This window comes from Mirounga angustirostris, unplaced genomic scaffold (genome assembly GCF_029215605.1).
Source record: "Mirounga angustirostris isolate CCGP_5_RB_7025 unplaced genomic scaffold, mMirAng1.0.hap1 SCAF_4, whole genome shotgun sequence".
In the NCBI taxonomy this organism is placed as follows: Eukaryota; Metazoa; Chordata; class Mammalia; order Carnivora; family Phocidae; genus Mirounga; species Mirounga angustirostris.
This window is the reverse complement of record NW_026991712.1, coordinates 180,704,823-180,723,679: the sequence shown is the minus strand read 5'-3', so window position 1 is coordinate 180,723,679 and position 18,857 is coordinate 180,704,823. Positions and strand designations below refer to the sequence as shown.

At 47.7% G+C, this 18,857-nt stretch overlaps 1 protein-coding gene across 1 annotated transcript; it reads left to right on the top strand.

Annotated features, from left to right (window-relative positions):
• Positions 1-15,386: 15,386 nt before the first annotated feature.
• LOC123858469 (PRAME family member 12-like) lies at positions 15,387-18,071 on the top strand. Its single transcript, XM_045895517.1, is given in 4 exon segments — positions 15,387-15,673; positions 16,109-16,309; positions 16,311-16,655; positions 17,630-18,071. Coding segments are annotated over 4 exon segments (1,275 nt in total).
• Positions 18,072-18,857: the final 786 nt, after the last annotated feature.

The following is an 18,857-nucleotide window of genomic DNA, read 5'->3' as shown; positions in this document are numbered from 1 at the left end:
CAGAATGGAGTGTCACGTATATGCAGAATTGTGCAGAATGGCAGAAGGCCCTCTCCCTCGTTTCACATGAGGGGAAACTGAGGCCCAGAGAGGTAACATGATTCCTGCAAGTTCTCGCAGTGGGGTACCTACCCTCCAGGAGTGTCTGGTCCATACAGAAGGGGATCTGACCACGAGACCCACCGCAGAGCTCCATGACATAGTAGAACGTGGTTATGGGAGGGCACCCCGTGGGAGCTGGCCGTCGGGGAGGGGTCCAGCCCGTCATTGCCTCCCCAGGGGTGCGCTGAACCCAGGATTCAGAGGAAGCAAGACACACAGCACTCCCTTCCACCTCTGAGCTCTTAAATCCTTTTCCGGGTTTGAGGATGGGGAATTTTTCAGCGAGTGTTTCAGAATGAGGATTGGCCCGCAGACAGAAGATCCGGGGCACTGTCCTGGTTCAGGGACTTGGTGCTGTCCTCACCAAGGATGGAGTCCCCTGAGGCACGTTCTGCCACCTGATGTGGAGTCCGGCCTCCAGATGAGCACGGCCGGCCCGCATCTGCCCCGTCAGGGCGGTGTCCGAATGGCCTTCTCTGCCTTCTGCCTCCACCCCGATTATCTGCATTCATTACTGTAGGCTCTGCGCTCGGTGTTTTGGGGCTCTTCTCTGGACCCACGCTCACCCCGATCACCCCGACCCAGTCATGTTCCACACTCTGAGCCCACGTCTAGCTGCTTCCCCACACCCCTGCCCCAAGGTGGACCTCTGTCCAGACCCCAACCCATCTTGATGCCTAAAGACCCCTTATTCTTCCCAGAAGTCAGCTACTCCCATTTCTGCGTCAGAGAAAAGTGAGCCCCCCAACCCTCCCCCCCAGAACCCTCCTGCCAGCATCAGAGAGGAGGTCACCTCTCTGCTCCTCCCTCCGTCCATCCGTGGCAGGGCATCAATACACTTCTGAGGCCCTGCCAGCTCATCTCACAACCACCACTACAAACGGTTGTTTTTTTTCTGCTTTGGAGAAAAAGAAATGAATAGAAGTATTTTTCCATGAATCTTTTCCTTACATTTTTGGCACCTACTACCACATTCTAGCAAATAATCAAGAAAAAAAAAAAAAAAAAAAACAAAGGCAAGAAAAAAACAAATCATATTTATTCTGGGTTGAACAAGCAGTTCAACAAAAGCCAGGATCTAGGCCTAAACGAGATTATCTCATTGACTTGTTGCTACCGTCGTCCATGGTAGGTGCCCCAAGGTAGGGATTATAAACGTTATTTCTGTTTACAGAAATGGGAACAAAGAACAGAGACAACAGAGATTAACTGGCTGGCCTGATACTGTGCACGTAATGAATCCTAGAGCTGGGATTTGAACCTAGGCGGGCTGGTCACCGAGCATGCATGCTTAGCCCTTGTGCAAACTGTCTCTTCAAAGAAAGAAAAGCCTTGAGACCAGCTGGACGTGTTGGTCTGCTGTGCATTTGGCTCAGGGACATGTGTGTGTGGTTGGCTGTGATTCTGGACCGGAAATAATGTGACTCAAAGTAGAGGAAGACTGGGTTCGGGCCGTCCCTTTCAAGGACACCTGCCGGCCCCAGGCCTCCTCTAGGTTGACCTGAGCACACTCTAGAGCCATCACTCACTCCTCCAAGAGTCTGTTCACTGACCCTGTCTTCCCTACCAGACTCAAAGTTCCCTCAAGTCAAAGCCTGGCACACACGAGGTGCTGAGTCCTGTTTGCTGAAAGAGTGGTGGGAGGAAGGGAGTAAAGGAGGCTGGGCCAGGAGAAGAGCTCCAAGTGGTTGCCGTGGGCTGCCATCCCGCTGGGCACCCCGCTGGGCCCGCCAGCAGCCACTCGGCTGTCCCACAAACATCCTTTGAGCTGTGGTCGAACCACACACTGACATCACAGAGCCTTCCATCAGGCAGAGGAGAGGGATCTTAAACAAATACAGGACAGGACAGAGTGATGTTGGGGACAGGTTTACGGAATTCGGGACCTTGGTAGCCAGTGTGTCGTGAGGGAGATCAGTGGGGTGTCCTGAAGCAAAGGGATCTTGAGAGCAATAATGGGGGCATGGAGACATGATCTATCAGGGAAGCCTTCCCCGAAGAAGGGGTATTCAGGCAGAGGCCCGAACACTGCCGGGGGGGGCGGGGGAGTGGAGGACTAGCCAGGTGCAGGGGCAGGTGGGGAGGGCAGAGGGGTGGCCTAGATCGCAGGAACAGCATGTGTGAGGCTCCGTGCTGGGAAGGAGCTTAGCAGGTTTGTTAAAAGCCTGAAAGATGGTGTATGGGTTCCCTACCGCTGCTCTAACAAATACCACAAACTTAGTTGCCTAAAGCAACATAAGTTTATTCTCCTACAGTTCCGGAGGCACTAAGTCCACAATGGGTTCTTCTGGAGGCTCTAGGGGTGAATGGGTTCCTTGCCTTTTTCTGCTTCGAGGGGACACCTACACTCCCCGACTCATGGTCTCCCCTCTCTCTTTCCAGAGCTGCAAGCAGTGTAGCATCTTCTCTCTCCACCTCCCTCCTGGGAGGACCCTTGTCAATACACAGGGTCCTGGATCATCCAGGATAATCCCTCCATCTCAAATCCTTAGTCACATCGGCGAAGTTCTTCTGGAATATAAACTAACATATTCAGAGGTTCGGCGGGGGGGATGAGGATGCAGGCATTGATTCAGTGTGGGGGGGTGCATTGTTCATCTGGAGCCTGGATGCAAGGCAGGAGTCCTGTGCACTCAGCGTGTTCCATCACTTAACCCCCGAGACATATCTAGTCCTTTTCAGGCGACTGGGAAGGCAAAGGGGCAATGGTGGGGGTGGGGGGTGGGGTGAAGGAGCCCAAGCCCTGTGGCTGCCTGCATGGGTCAGCACTCCTTGGCCTTCCACACACTGGAAGTGGCTTTAAGGGCGCCTGGGTGGCTCAGTTGGTTAAGCGATTGCCTTCGGCTCAGGTCATGATCCTGGAGTCCCGGGATCGAGTCCCGCATCGGGCTCCCTGCTTGGCAGGGAGTCTGCTTCTCCCTCTGACCCTCCCCCCTCTCATGTGCTCTCTCTCTCTCATTCTCTCTGTCTCAAATAAATAAAATAAAATCTTAAAAAAAAAAAAAAGTGGCTTTAGGAGCGGCTGTGTGGCTCAGTCAGTTAAGCGTCCGACTCTTGATTTCGGCTCAGGTCATGATCTTGGAGTCGTGGGATCGAGCCCCGAATCCGGCTCTGTGCTCAGCAGGGAGTCTGCTTGAGATTCTCTCTCTCCCCACCCTCCCTCCCTCTCAAAAAAAAAAAAAAAAGAGAGAGAGAGAGACTATATAAACAAAACACTACAGTGGCCAGAAGTACGAATTTGAAAATCAGATTGAAACACTGTAACCAGATTACCAAATTGGGCTGCACAACCCGTAGCAGTGGCCCCAGTGAAACCAGGGGGGAGGATCACCCAATCTTTTCCAAAGGAGTGGAAAGGAGAGTGAGGATCTTTTCCCCACATCCCTGCTTCAGCTCGATTCTCAAACTTGAGTGGCATTAGCACAGCTGGACAGGGGCGGGGTTCTTGCCCTCTGAGTTTGTGGATCAGTAGGTCTGGGGTGGGGCCAAGAAGTCACAGTCCCTGCAAGTTCTCCGGTGACGAAATCTCTGCTGATGCTGCTGGTCTGGGGAACATACCCTGGGAACTACTCTAGGAGGCTGCCTTCTTATTTTACTTGTGCAATTTCTTTGGAATAACAGATTCTGGCATGAAAACAGTGTGGCAAACACCTGGACCTGACTTTCCCTAAGGCTTCCCAGCAACAGCAGGAGCCTCCGTCTCCAGGATGTATTACAAAGTACAAAGTGAACAGTCCATCTCCAGGTGCTGGGACAGCACGGTGAAAGGTTCAAGAGCACTGACCGCTGTGCCTTAGAATTCCAGTTTCACGCGGACAGGCTGTGTGACCTTGAAGAAGTTACTGCCCCTCTCTGAATCTCTCTTCCTCTAGCCATGGGCACAGTAACTATTTCTAATGCAGAGAGAAATACTGAGCCCAGAGCTTGGTACATAATAAACCCTCCGTAAATGGTGGCAACTATTGTTCAAAAAAACAACAGTCAAGAAAACAGCCAAGGTCATGGAGGACAGCTGAGACCTGAGGCAGAGTGTATTCTTGTGCCAGGCTTTCCCTCCGTCCAGACAAGATGCTTTTCCCCGAGGAACCTGGCACTTTCTCAGAGCCAAGCCCCAGAGGCACCCCCTGGTGCTGTCCCACTGGCTGGGACAAGCCTGCCCCCTGCTGGCCAATTTGACACCAATATACAGGCAGCTATGGTTTCAGGCTCAGGGTTTCTCTGGGATTGGCACTAACTGCAGATGTGAAAGTAATTCAAAACCAGATTTTCTGATTGTTATTGGAAAACATCTGGCAGCTGGTGGTGAGCCTGGGTGTACCGATGCTTGGAGAATTCAAGCATGAATTTTTTTTTAAGTTTTTATTTTGATCACCCAGTGCTCATCACGAAAAGTGCACTCCTTAATTCCCAGCCCCTATTACCCCCATTCCCCCGTCCACCACCTCCCCTCTGGCAATCATTAGTTTGTTCTCTATAGTTAAGAGTCTGTTTCTTGGTTTCTCTCTCTCTCTCTCTCTCTTTTTTTTTTTTAATATTTTGTTATTAATCAGAGAGAGAGAGAGAGCACAAGCAGGGGGAGCAGCAGAGGGAGAGGGAGAAGCAGACTCCCCGCCGAGCCGGGAACCCGACTCGGGACTCGATCCCAGGACCCTGGGATCATGACCTGAGCCGAAGGCAGATGCCCAACCAACTGAGCCACCCAGGCGTCCCAGTTTCTCTCTCTCTTTTTCCTTTTGCTTGTTTGTTTTGTTTCTTAAATTCTAAATATGAGTGAAATCATATGGTATTTGTCTTTCTCTGTCTTATTTCACTTAGCCTAATACTCTCTAGCTCCAACCATGTCATTGCAAATGGCAAAATTCCATTCTTTTAAATGGCTCAATAATATTCCTCTGTGTATATACAACCCATCTTCTCTATCCATTCATCAGTCAGTGGACACTTGGGCTGCTTCCATAATTTGGGTATTGTAAATAATGCTGCTATAAACATAGGGGTGCATGTATCCATTTGCATTAGTGCTTTTGTATTCTTTGGGTAAATACCCAGTAGTGCAATGACTGGGTCATAGGGTAGTTCTATTTTTAACTTTTTGAGGACCCTCCATACTGTTTTCCAGAGTGGCTGCACCAGTTTACATTCCCACCAACAGTTCAAAAGTGTTCCTTTTTCTCCAAAATCCATGCCAACATTTGTTTCTAGTGTTGTTGTTTTTTTTTATTTTAGTCATTCTGACATGTGTGAGGTGATGTCTCATTATAGTTTTTATTTGCATTTTCCCGATGCTGAGTGACGTTGAGCATCTTTTCATGTGTCTGTTGGCCATCTGGATGCCTTCTTTGGAGAAATGTCTGTTCATGTCTTCTGCCCACTTTCTAATTGGATTATTTGGGTTTTTTTGGTGTTGAGTTGTATAAGTTCTTTATACATTTTGGATGCTAAACCTTTATCAGATATGTCATTTGAAATTATCTTCTCCCATTCAGTAGGTTGTCTTTCAGTTTTATTGATTGTTTCCTTTGCTGTGCAGATGCTTTTTATTTTGATGAAGTCCAAGAGTTTTATTTTTGCTTTTGTTTCTCTTGCCTCATGAGACATATCTAGAAAAATGTTGCTATGTTCAATGTCAGAGAATTTATTGCCTGTACTCTCTTCTAGGATTTTTATGGTTTCAGTTCTCGCATTTAGGTCTTTAATCCATTTTGAGTTTATTTTTGTGTATGGTGAAAGAAAGTGGTCCAGTTTCATTCTTTTGCATGTAGCTGTCTGGTTTTCCCAACACCATTTGTTGAAGAGACTGTCTTTTTCCCATTGGGTATTCTTTCCTGCTTTGTCAAAGATTAATTGTGAGTTTATTTCTGGATTTTCTTTTTTTTTTTTTTTTAAGAGAGAGAGAATGAGAGACAGAGAGCATGAGAGGGAGGAGGGTCAGAGGGAGAAGCAGACTCCATGCGGGACTCGATCCAGGGACTCCAGGATCATGACCTGAGCTGAAGGCAGTCGCTTAACCAACTGAGCCACCCAGGTGCCCTATTTCTGGATTTTCTATTCTGTTCTATTGATCAGTGTATCTAGTTTTGTGCCAGTAGCATACTGTTTTGATTACTATAGCTTTGTAATATAACTTGAAGTCCAGAATTGTGATGCCTCCAGCGTTGCTTTTCTTTCTCAAGATTGCTTTGGCTATTCAGAGTCTTTTGTGGTTCCATACAAGTTTTAGGATTGTTTGTTCTAACTCTGTGAAAAATGCTGTTGGTATTTTCATAGAAATTGCATTGAATGTGTAGATCGCTTTGGGTGTATGGACATTTTAACAATGTTTGTTCTTCCAATCCATGAGCATGGAATATCTTTCCATTTGTTTGTGTCATCTTCAATTTCTTTCATCAGTATTTTAGAGTTTTCAGAGCACTGGTCTTTCACCTCCTTGGGTAAGTTCATTCCTAGGTATTTTATTATTTTAGTACAATTATAAATGGGATTGTTTTCTAAGTTTCTCTTTCTGCTGCTTCATTATTAGTGTATAAAAATACAACAGATTTCTGTAGATTGATTTTTTTATCCTGTGACTTTACTGAATTCATTTATCAGTTCTAGTAGTTTTTTGGTGGCGTCTTTGGAGTTTTCTATATAGACTACATAGTCTTTTGGTTTTTCATGTCATATACAAATCACAGAAGTTTTACTTCTTCCTATCAATTTGGATGCATTTATTTCTTTTTGTTGTCTGATTGCTGTGGCTAGGACTTCCAGTACTATGTTGAATAAAAGTGGTGAGAGTGGACAGCTTTGTCTTGTTCCTGACCTTAGGGGGAAAGTTCTCAGTTTTTCACCATTGAATATGATGTTAGCTGTGGGTTTTTCATATATGACTTCTATTGTGCCGAGATATGTTCCTTCTAAACCTACTTTGTTGACGGTTTTTATCATGAATGGATGTTGTACTTTGTCAAAAGCATCTTCTGCATCTATTGAAATGATCATTTATATGGTTTTTATCCTTTCTTTTATTGATGTGATGTACACGCTGATTGATTTTGCAAATATTTAACTGCCCTTGCATCCCAAGAATAAATCCTACTTGATCGTGGTGAATGATTTTTTTAAATATATTGTTGTGGGGCACCTGGGTGGCTCAGTCATTAAGCGTCTGCCTTCAGCTCAGGTCATGATCTCAGGGTCCTGGGATTGAGCCCCGCGTCAGGCTCCCTGCTCCACGGGAAGCCTGCTTCTCCCTCTCCCACTCCCCCTGCTTGTGTTCCCTCTCTCGCTGTGTGTCTTTCTCTCTCTGTCAAATAAATAAAAAATCTTTATAAAATAAAATAAAATAAAATAAAATATATTGTTGGATTTGGTTGCAAGTATTTTGTTGAGGATCTTTTCATCCATGTTCATCAGAAATATAGGCCTGTAGTTCTCTTTTCTTGTGGTGGTGTCTTCATCTGGTTTTGGTATCAGGGTAATCCTGGCCTGATTCAATTTCTTTGCTGGTAATTGATCTATTCAAATTTTCTATTTCTTCATGTTTCAGTTTTGGTAGGTTACATGTTTCTAGGAATTTATTCATTCCTTCCAGGTTGTCCAATTTGTTGGCATATAGTTTTTCATAATATTCTCCTATAATTATTTGTATTTTTGTGGTGTTTGTTGTTATTTCTCCTCTCTCGTTTGTGATTTTATTTATTTGGGTCTTTTATCTTTTCTTTTTGATAAGTCTGGCTAGGGATTTATCAATTTTATTCATTTTTTCAAAGAACCAGCTCCTGGTTTTGTTGATCTGTTCTATTTCTTTTTTAGTATATCATTTAGTATATCATTTATTTCTGCTCTAATCTTTATTATTTCCCTTCTTCTGCTGGCTTTCGGCTTTCTTTGTTGTGCTTTCTTTAACTCCTTTAGATGCAGGATTTGGTTGTTGAAGATTTTTCTTGTTTCTTCTTTTTTTTTAAGATTTTATTTATTTATTTGAGAGAGAGAGAGTGAGAGAGCACAAGATGGGGGAGTGTCAGAGGAGAGGCAGATTCCCTGCTGAGTGGGGAGCCTGATGTGGGGCTTGATCCTGGGACTCCAGGATCATGACCTGAGCCGAAGGCAGACGCTTAACTCACTGAGCCACCCAGGCGCCCCAGATTTTTTTGCTTCTTGAGGTAGCCTTATATTGCTATATGCTTCCCTCTTAGGACCACCTTTGCTGTATCCCAAAGGTTTTGGACTGTTTTGTTTTCATTTTCATTTGTTTCCATGTACTTTTTTTTATTTCTTCTTTTATTTCCTGGTTGACCCATTCATCATTTAGTAGCATGTTGTTTAACCTCCATGTAACCATGGTCTTTCCAGATTTTTTCTTGTGGTTGACCTCCGGTTTCATAGTATTGTGGTCAGAAAAGTTTAATGGTATGATTTCAATCTTTTTGTATTCATTGAGGCCTCTTTTGGGCCTAATATGTAATCTATTTTGGAGAATGTTCCATGTTCACCTGAAAAGAATGTGTATTCTGCTGTTTAAGGATGGGATGTTCCAAATATATCTGCTAGATCCATCTGGTCCAGTGTGTCATTCAAAGCCATGGTTTCGGGCGCCTGGGTGGCTCAGTTGGTTAAGCATCTGCCTTCAGCTCAGGTCATGGTCCCAGGGTCCTGGGATTGAGTCTTGAGTCAGGCTTCCTGCTTGGTGGGGAGCCTGCTTCTCCCTCTCCCCCTACCCCTCTCCCTGCTTGTGCTCTCTCTCTGTCAAATAAATAAATAAAATCTTTAAAAAAACAAAACAAAACAAAACAAAAAAAAAAACCAACAAAAAAAAAACAAAGCCATGGTTTCTTTGTTGGTTTCCTTTTAGATGATCTGTCCATTGCTGTAAGTGGGGTGTTAAAGTCCCCTACTATTCCTGTATTATTATTGATTAGTTCCTTTATGTTTGTTATTAACTGTTTTATGTGTTTGGGTGCTCCCAAGGTGGGGGCAGAGAATTCAGGCATGAATGTGAGAGCATACCCTTGTTGGCCTGCAAGCCTGTGAGGCTCACTTCCTGTTCCCAGTTCCAGCCTGCTGAGAAATAGGATGTCTCTGAGGTCTCTGGACAGACTGCGGGGGAACTGTGGTTACCTAGTTGTTCTTCCAGACCTGAAACTGACATTGGTTAGGGGCCTTGGCTTTGGAACGTGCTCGGGCTGGAATCCCCCTTGCCCCTCCAACCCTCCACCACCAGGTATAAAATACAAAATCAATCCGGGAGACATTTGCAAATAGCCATTGCATAAGTACATACATGGTTTTATATGAATAGAATTCTATTGCATATGCTATTCTGTACTTGATTTTATTTTTCATCCTGTGATGTACTCGTCGGCAATCTAGCATGGCCCAGCAGACTTCTTACTTTTTATTATATACCTGCTCCCTTCCTGTTCCTTTTAATCTCAGAAAGTCACAACCAAGCTCTAGAGGGTCTCTTGCCCCCTCACACCCTACATTCACTCTAAGCAAATCCTGCTGATTCCACCTAGGGTGTCCACAAAGCCGTCCCCACTGCCACTCAAGTGCAAGCCAGGATCCCCCATTGGGAGCTCAGAGTCTCCTGGCTGCTATCTCTGCTTTGCTGTTAACTCCGCCATGGAACAATAGTTCAGTAGCAGTGAGGGGAGGTGACCGGAGAAACCTGCATCAGGTCATGTCACAACCCTACTTACAAACTTCTGTCCCTGTGCTTCCCCCAGGTTCAAGGTGAGACCGGTGAACCTTCTATGGGACCCTCTCCTGCAGCTAACTCTGGGCCCACAGTGCCCCCTGGTGGCCGGAGACCCAAGGTCATCTGGACAGAGAGACGAACGGAGGAGGTAGGTGAGCAAGGACCGGGCACTTTAGGTTTGGAAAAGATTTTGGAAGAGCAAAAGCTTAGAAGACCCAGAGTGTTGGTGGGAGACAGGAGAGTCTAACAGTCCTCTCTGGGGTGGTGCCTACTTGCTGGGTTTTGGAGATGGGGCTGGAACGGGAGTGCAGGTGGCATCAGGATGGGCCGAAAGCTCGCCTCTGGGGCCTCTCATCAGACCAGTGCCCATGTCTGTGCAGGAGAGGGCACTGGGCTGTGTCTGGGTCAGTTATCAAGGAACTTCCTGGGAACGTGGGCTCTCAGTCAACTCCTTCCCTCCAGAATGTCTCTCCCACTGGCAGAGACCTGCCACGAGGTCTCTGTGGAAACGCCAGTTATAGGGACATGGGACTTGTGCTTTCCACTTGGAAGTTGAGGGGATAGCCTTTACTTTTCAAGGCCCTGTGACTTTTGCTGACTTGATTTGCTGGTGGTCCCTCCTGAGCATAGGCCATGATAAGGAAAAAACCACCGCACAGATGGGTGTGGGGCTGGGTGTGTGGGTCCCGGGCGGGAGCCAAAACATGGAACCCAGCTCCTCAGGTCCCACAGAAGCGAGGCCCCAGTGGACCTACCCTTGCCCTTGTTTAAGACCTACTCCCAGCAGGGCGCCTGGGTGGCTCAGTAGGTTAAGCGTCTGCCTTCAGCTCAGGTCATGATCCCAGGGTCCTGGGATCGAGCCGCGCATCGGGCTCCCTGCTCAGCGGGGAGCCTGCTTTTCCCTCTCCTTTTGCCTGCTGCTCCCCCTGCTTGTGCTCTCTCTCTGTCAAATAAATAAATAAAATCTTAAGAAAAAGAAGACCTACTCCCAGGAACTTTCAAATATACAACACTGTCTTCTTAACTGGGGTCACCATGCTGTACATTAGCTCCTCAAAGAGATATGAGCACCCCATTCTCACGGCAGCTTTAGTCACAAGAGCCAAGATATGGAAGCAACCTAAATGTCCTTTGATGGGTGAGTGGATAAAGAAAAAAAAAGGGATATATGTCCTCAATAGAATATCAAGCAGCCATCACAAAGAAGGAAATCCTGTCATTTGGGACAGCATGGATGAACCTGGAGGGCATTATGTTCAGTGAACTATAGCCAGCCAGAAAAAGACAAATACTATATGACATCACATATATGTGCAATCTAAAAACAACAACAACAAACAAAAAAAGCCAATTTTGCAGAAACAGAGAATAAAATGATGGTTGCCAGGGGAGGAGGGAAAAAATGGGTGATGTAGATCAAAGGGTACACGTTTTCAGTTATAAAAAGAATAAGTAAACACTTGTAATGAATCAAGGAGAGGGGAGTGAGGGGGTGGTATAAGGTATTGGGTATTGGGGGAACATCCAGTATGCCAAGACTTTGCAGTGCATGTGTTCATAGAATCCCCCATCCCCCAGGCTCCTGCAGTCCTCAGCCCTAGACATTGGAGGATTTTTCCCACAAGGGGAAGGCCAGGGCCTCCCAAACCACTGGGGTTCCCTGGGCTCCACCTTTGTTCTCTCTCACCAACAGCCTGTTGGGCCTTGGTTTTACTTGCATGTACCATGACCTTCCTTTGGCTTGCAGGAGATGTAAGGTCACTTGGCTGACACGGACATGGGGCCAGACCCCATGTGGTCTCATTTTCTCCTGGAAAGCCAAATTGTCCAAGTCCAAAGAGACCATAATGAGTGAGGAGACCGAACAGCCCATTTTTGGCCTGATGCCAAGACCTAGTTCCCCCACAACTGGCCCCTCAGCTTTGCACCCAGAATGGATGCTTGCCATTCTCTCTCTCTGGACTTTCCCCTGGCCTGATTCTGTGCCCTTGGAGTGGGGACTGCCTCTGGAACCTCACTAGTGAGTGCAAACAAAGCCAGGCCTTTGGGAACTCTCAGCCCCCAAATCCAGTCCCATAATGCCCCCAGTAGTCTCAAACTTGAAGGGACACAGCCCTATGGGAGCCAGAAGACTTGTTCTCCTGCTCAGCTGACACTTCCCTCCTTCTCTCTCATTCTGGGCTCTGCATCAGCTCCTCTGGCCTTTCCCTGCTCTTCCTTCTCTCCCTTCTCTTGGTTCGTCTGGCCCTACCCCACCTGGAGGGAGCCAGCAGACATCCTCCCCACCCCATGCTTCTACAAGCTAGTCCCCCGGGCTTAATTGTCTGGACCCAGGGTAATTTGCCATCAAATCTGTATTGGTGAGGAAGAAAGAGAACAGCCTCTTGTTTAGGGCAAGATATTGGTGGATCTAAAGTGGAACTGGAGAGGGCAAGTAGGGTTAAAAGAGATTTGGGCTTTTAAAAAGACACAGAAGGCAAGACATTTCAGGATAAGAAGAGATCTGCCTTGGGAGAGAAAAAACATTTATTGGATCCCAGCAGAACTTTGTCAGCTCAAGGGCTGGGCCAAGAGAACCAGAGGGGAGAGCCACTGCGTGGGACCTGGTTCCCAGAGCCTTTCACCAGCCTGACACCTCTAGGAAGACCAGAAGAGTCAGGGTCCTCCTCTGTAACCCCAAAGGGGTCACTTTCCAGCATTTTCTGGAATCTTCTTTGGATCTGTGCCTTGTGGCTAGTCATATTTTCCAAAACAGCCCAGTAAAGCTTGAGAAGAATTTCTTGATTTCTGCTGATACCATTGGAAGGGTCTCCATGCTCCATGGTTTTTGTTTTTTTGTTTTTTTTTAAGATCTTATTTATTTATTTGAGAGAGAGAGAGAACGAACAGTGGGGAGGAGGAGAGGGAGAGGGAGAGAGAGAAGCACACTGTCTGAGCAGGAAGCCCAACTCGGGGCTTGATCCCAGGACCCCGAGATCATGTCCTGAACCGAAGGCAAACGCTTAACCGACTGAGCCACTCAGGCATCCCTGATTCCATTTTTCTGGGGGAAGTACTCTTTTCCTCCTGGGAGGGTCTGAAGGCAGAATCTCCCTTCTTGCCCTCAAGAATGACATCGTCTTTAGATCAACCACTCCCTTGTTAATGTCTCAACTCTCCCCAGAGAAGTGTCTTTCAATCTCCTTGCTCCCTAAGGAAAATAATCCATATTTTACCATCTTGGGTTATTCATGGGGTCCCATTGGGATCACCCAACTCTGCCTTGCCCAGCCCCCACCCCCACTTCTCATTGTGACTTTGATTTGATCTCCTTCAGAGGAGTCTTATGGCCTGGAGGACCGGCCACATCCTCAACTGCACCACCTCCCTGAGTGGACTCCTCATTTGCTATATTACCTGACATAACACCTAGGTGACAACTTGATTCAGAGACTTGTTTTCTTTGGGGATGATACTACTGTCTTCATGAAGCTGTTTCAACCCTGGAAAATCATGATAATTTTAATGTGGTCAGAGATCCCCCAACAATGACGCTCTCTAATGTCAGAAATAGATCGAACTTCCCTGTCTCACACCCAGGACTACAACTATACCCTATCAGTAAAACTCAATCAATTTTTGTGGCGCGAACCAATGAATGAGTCCTTGACTTCCCCTCCCTAATCCTTTCTCCTTCCTGAATAGGTATATGAGTCAATCAATTAATCTAGAGAAAAGCAAAGACCCAAATCAGGATTAACTGGATGGAGATTGAAGAATCTCATTAAGTATTGTTTTCCAATTGGAAGTCAGTCGGTGGTTGAAAGGGGTAGGGGAGGAGTGATAAGAAAGGTGTATAAAAAAAGCCTCAGGCACCAAAGAAGAGATGCAGAGCCCTCCATCCCTGGAGCTACCCACCTGGGTTCTCCACCAGGTCTGCCATCTGCGTCAGAGCTGGTAAGTTGCTGTCCCAGCAAAGGACATTCCCATCTGAACTAGGGCAGCCAGCCCTGCATGGTGACATGCAGCCCAGGATGGCACAACGTTTTTCTTTTTCTTTCTTAGATGAACAGATTTAAGGCTTTGGTTTTGCCTAAATCCCAAACATTTTTATCTTGTGCTTTGGTTCATGTCATTCTTTTTTTTTTTTTTAAAGATTTTATTTATTTATTTGAGACAGAGAGAATGAGAGAGAGAGAGCACATGAGAGGGGGGAGGGTCAGAGGCAGAAGCAGGCTCCCTGCCGAGCAGGGAGCCTGATGCGGGACTCGATCCCGGGACTCCAGGATCATGACCTGAGCCGAAGGCAGTCACTTAACCAACTGAGCCACCCAGGCACCCTGGTTCATGTCATTCTTAATGCCTTAACCAGGCAGACTTTTTTTTTTTTTTTTTAATGAAAAACATTTCACTGTTTGGAATTTTATTTTTTGATATTTTAAACAGTTTGTGCCCTTAGATTATCGCTCATATACTTCATGGCTTTGTGATTTTACTAGTTTTTGCTTTTTTAACTAAAAGCTTAAAAACATCCCATATGATGTTTTTTTAAGAGAGAAGTTTTTATTCTGACTGCGAACTATTTCTTCCCCTGAACTCCGTCCCAAAATGGTAATGCTAATATAGTGCATGAAAATGTACACTTCAGTATTTTCCATTGCTGCTCCCAAGTTCCATATAATACTGTTTCATGGTTTTTACAATTTCTTATTTAAGGGAGGGGGCGCCTGGGCGGTTCAGTTGGTTAAGCGTCTGCCTTCAGCTTAGGTCATGATCTCAGGGTCCTGGGATCGAGTTCTGTGCGGGGCTCTCCACTCCCTGGGGAGTCTGCTTGTCCCTTATCCTCTGCCCACCCCCCAAAATAAATAAATCTTTTAAATAAATAAGAAATTTTAAAGTGAAAATGAATCGCACCCATTTTAGAGGTATCTCCTTAATGTTTCCCAGTCCGGTTAACAGTGGGAACTGAGGATGCGTTAGGCCACATGACACTCCCATTCCTGTTGTTTTAGGGCCTAGAATGATGGTCTAAAAGATTTCCCCCCGGGGCGCCTGGGTGGCTCAGATGGTTAAGCATCTGCCTTCGGCTCAGGTCATGATCCCAGGGTCCTGGGATCGAGCCCCGCATCGAGCTCCCTGCTTGGCGGGGAGCCTGCTTCTCCCTCTCCCTCTACTGTTCCCCCTGCTTGTGCTCTCTCACTCTCTGTATCAAATAAATAAATAAAATCTTTTTTAAAAAAAAGATTTCCCCCCAAAAAAGTGGGGGTCAGCTCTCAGGCTTCTCAGGACCCACTTCCCAGTGACACTGGAATCAAGCCAAGTGGTGGGTGGAACCATATGGGTTGGTTGCTGCATTTCCTTCTCCTGGGTGCTTGTGAGATGCTCTGTCCTGGTGCTTGTGAGATGCTCTGCAGGGGCAGAGTGATGGCTGCATGGCCACAGAGCCCAGAGTAGAACTGGAGTAAGCTGAGGCTCTTCTACCATTTTCAGAGCAGTGACTCTGGCCCTGAGTTGGTTCCTCTGAAGGATGGGGAGGAGACGGGCATGCCCAGGCTTGGCTTGAGAAGGATGCCTTGTTCCCTTGACATTTCCACAGGATTCCTTTCAGAGCAGATTCAGGATGAGCATCCAGGCCCTACCCAGACTCCTGGAACTGGCGGGAAAGAGCCTGCTGAAGGACGAGGCCTTGGCCATTGCTGCTCTGGAGTATCTGCCTTCAGAGCTCTTCCCGCCGCTGTTCATGGTGGCCTTTGCTGGGAGATACAACAAGACCCTGAAAGTGATGGTGTGTGCCTTTCCCTTTGCCCGCCTCCCTCTGGGGGGCCTGATGCAGACACCTCACCAGGCGACCTTACAAGCAGCACTCAGTGGGCTTGACGTCTTGCTTGCCCAGAAGGTTCTCCCCAGGTAAGGCTCATCCACGTAGCCTGGGAGGGTCCTGGGTGTCCTGGAAGAAGCCGCTGGGGTCACAGAAAGTAGATGGTCAAGGGCTGGATGAGAGGCTTCTGATGATGGCAATGAAGGTGCTCAGAGGCCTTGGCCATTACTGAGCTCACTGTGGGAGATGCCTTCTGGAGGTACGGGCCTGCTTAAGACGCAGGAGTGCCTGAGAGAAGACGCCCCCCGCCTCCTCCCCATGATACTTCCAGGTACTAGAAGTGGAGACAAGGGGGGATGGAAGGGAAAAGGAGATAGAGAAAAGTGAGGCAGGGAGGGAAGAGTGCGAGGAGCAGCTGATGTCTTCTCACAGGTGGGAAGTCCAACTACTCCTAAATTGAGACTCATGTTCTCATCCACACTGATCTTAAAAGCATGTTGGCCAAGCTCCGGTTTTCCCCACAGGAGGCGGAAACTGAAGGTGCTGGATTTAGGGAATACTTGTCAGAACTTCTGGAGAGTGTGGTCTGGAGCCGGGGCCCATGTGTCCCCACCGATGGGACCAGTGGCCAAGGACGGTGTAAGGATGAGGTAGCCCTTGGCTCCCTTGGTCGTGTCCATAGACCTCTGCCTCAGGGACAGGACCCAGGATGAATGCCTCACCTACCACACAGAGAAGTTCACTCCACCTGTGCTGTAAGAAGCTAAAGATTTTTACAATGCCCATCCAAAATATTAAGAAGGTCCTGAATATGGTGCAGCTGGACAGTATCCTGGAGGTGGAAGTGAACTGCACGTGGAAGCTGTCCACCCTAGGGATGTTTGCTCCTTACCTGGGCCAGATGAGTAACGTGCAGAGACTCGTGCTCTCCCATATCCACACGACGCCCTCCAAGGAGGAGAAGCAGCATGTCGCCCGATTTACCTCTCAGTTCCTCCAGTTGCACCACCTACAGAAGCTCTCTATGGATTCTCCCTCCTTCCTGGAGGGCCGCCTGGACCAGATGCTCAGGTGAGAGGTGGCAACCCCGGGGGGTGTCGCAGTGAATGCGAGACTGGGATGTCAGGTGCACTGTCTCATTTGCTGCTCTATCCTGAGTGTGGTATCACACAACCATCCACATAAAGGTCTGGGGCTATGGAAAGAGACACCTTGCCAGGAAGCTACGCACTGGAGGGGGGCTCAGATATAGTGAGGGTGGGTTTGTGAATTCTTCCTTAGGAGGAGACGTCCAAGTTTAGATGACTTAGGGAAATAGGAAAAGGGAAGAGGACATTCAAGAGGGGAAACCACAGCAGACCTGAGCATCTCCAAAGAGAAGCCCTGCGCTCAGCAACTTCATGAACATGCACGAGTCTGTAAAAGGTTTTGTGCTCCAGGTCTGGGAATGAACATGGAATGTTCGATTCTGGAGGTAAGGGAGTGGGAGAAGAAAGAATCGTGAAAAGTGGTAGAAAGTGTGCTGATGATGCGGGGATGTAGGTGAGCCCCCGCAGACTGGCACCCCCAGTTGAGGCTGGGGGATCTTGCCCAGGTTTGTTCTTTGTCTCCCACTAGCCTCACCTGGCCAGAGATACAGGGGCCTAAGGCCCAAGCAATGGCCTGAAGGAAGCCTGAGTTGAGAGCATTTATGGCCTTCTGTCCCAATATTAAGATTCATCGATGCCCTCCCCTGATTGAGACCCTGTGTCAGACTGATCCTATTCTAGTGCATTCCGTTACCTTCATTCATTTCCATAAGTTAAGTTAGAGTATGTTGTACTCTGCTTGACAGATGAGGAAAGGGAGCTTTAAAGATTCTGTGAGCCTGACCCAGTCACACAAGGGAAGGTGGAAGGCCCCAGCCTAAAATGAGGCTGGGATGCTGGGTACTGACCTTCACTGTGATGGTCACAATCATGTTGGCCTTGGACAAGTCAGTTGTCTCCCCTTTGAGGCCATCTGCACCCCGGTTCCCCAGGCCTAACTGCTTGGTTTCTCCCCAGGTGCCTGAAGACCCCTTTGGAGACCCTCTCCATAACAAACTGTCAGCTCACAGAATCGGACTTGGCCCACCTCTCCCAGTGCCCCAACGTCAGCCAGCTGAAGGACCTGGATCTGAGTGGCATCAGCCTGACCTATTTCAGCCCTGAGCTCCTCCAAGTTCTGCTAGAGAAAGTGGCAGCCACCCTCCAGGACCTGGACTTAGATCTGTGTGGACTCACAGAAGCCCACCTCAAGGCCGTCCTGCCAGCCCTGAGCCGCTGTCACCAGCTCCAGACCTTCAGTGTCCGCGGGAACCTCCTCTCCGGGGCCATCGTGGGGAGGTTGCTGCGCCCCACCGCCCGGCTGCGCCATCTGCGCCTCGAGCTCTATCCTGCCCCTCTGGAGAGTTATGACCCTCAGGGAGCTCTCCACCTGGGGAGATTTGCCCAGGTTCGGGCTTAGCTGACAAAGATCCTGAGGGATTTAGGATTGCCCAGGACCATCTGGCTTAGCACCAGCCCCTGTCCTCACTATGGCAGCAAGATATTCTGTGATTCAGAGCCCATTATGTGCCCCTGTCATATGTCTGCCTAGTTGGGTGCATTAACCAACAAGTGTCTTCTGGGCGTTTAGAAACTGAAATCTAGAACGTAGCTGCATCGCTCGAAACGGGAACACAGACCCCCGGTTTCAGATATCTGTTCAGTGTGAATGGGAGAGGGAAGGTGACCCAGCGGGAGGACAGGGTAGCAGACAGAGAAGCCTTGACTCAGGGAGTTGCTGGGACCTTCAGGGACATGTGTCCTGTAGTCAGAAATGTGAATCTGAATTTCCAGAGGGGGTTTGAGCTTGAGACTCACATGTGGGAGTTATCCCTGTGTGGACCCTTGTAAAGAAAGGATAGGAAATAAAGAACCTCAGTGTAAACTCTCTGGTGCCTTCCATGATCAATTAACTGGTTTTTCCAGGTTACACTTCAGGAAGCTCCTGTTACTGATGGAGAAGAGCCATACTGAGTTGTCCATGATCAAAAACTCTCTTAACTGTTGTGGTGGGATTTGGCCCCAGGAATTCACAGCATGTTTATGATTTCCTCCAGTTTTATTCTCTTCCATGGGCATCTCTTGATTCCTTGTTTCAGGGGCTGTTCGTTAAGTTAATACAGCAATTGGAACATACTAAGTGGTCGATGAGCCATTGGAGACCCTCTGACCCTCTGACCCAGATGCCATGACCCTGGACGTGAAC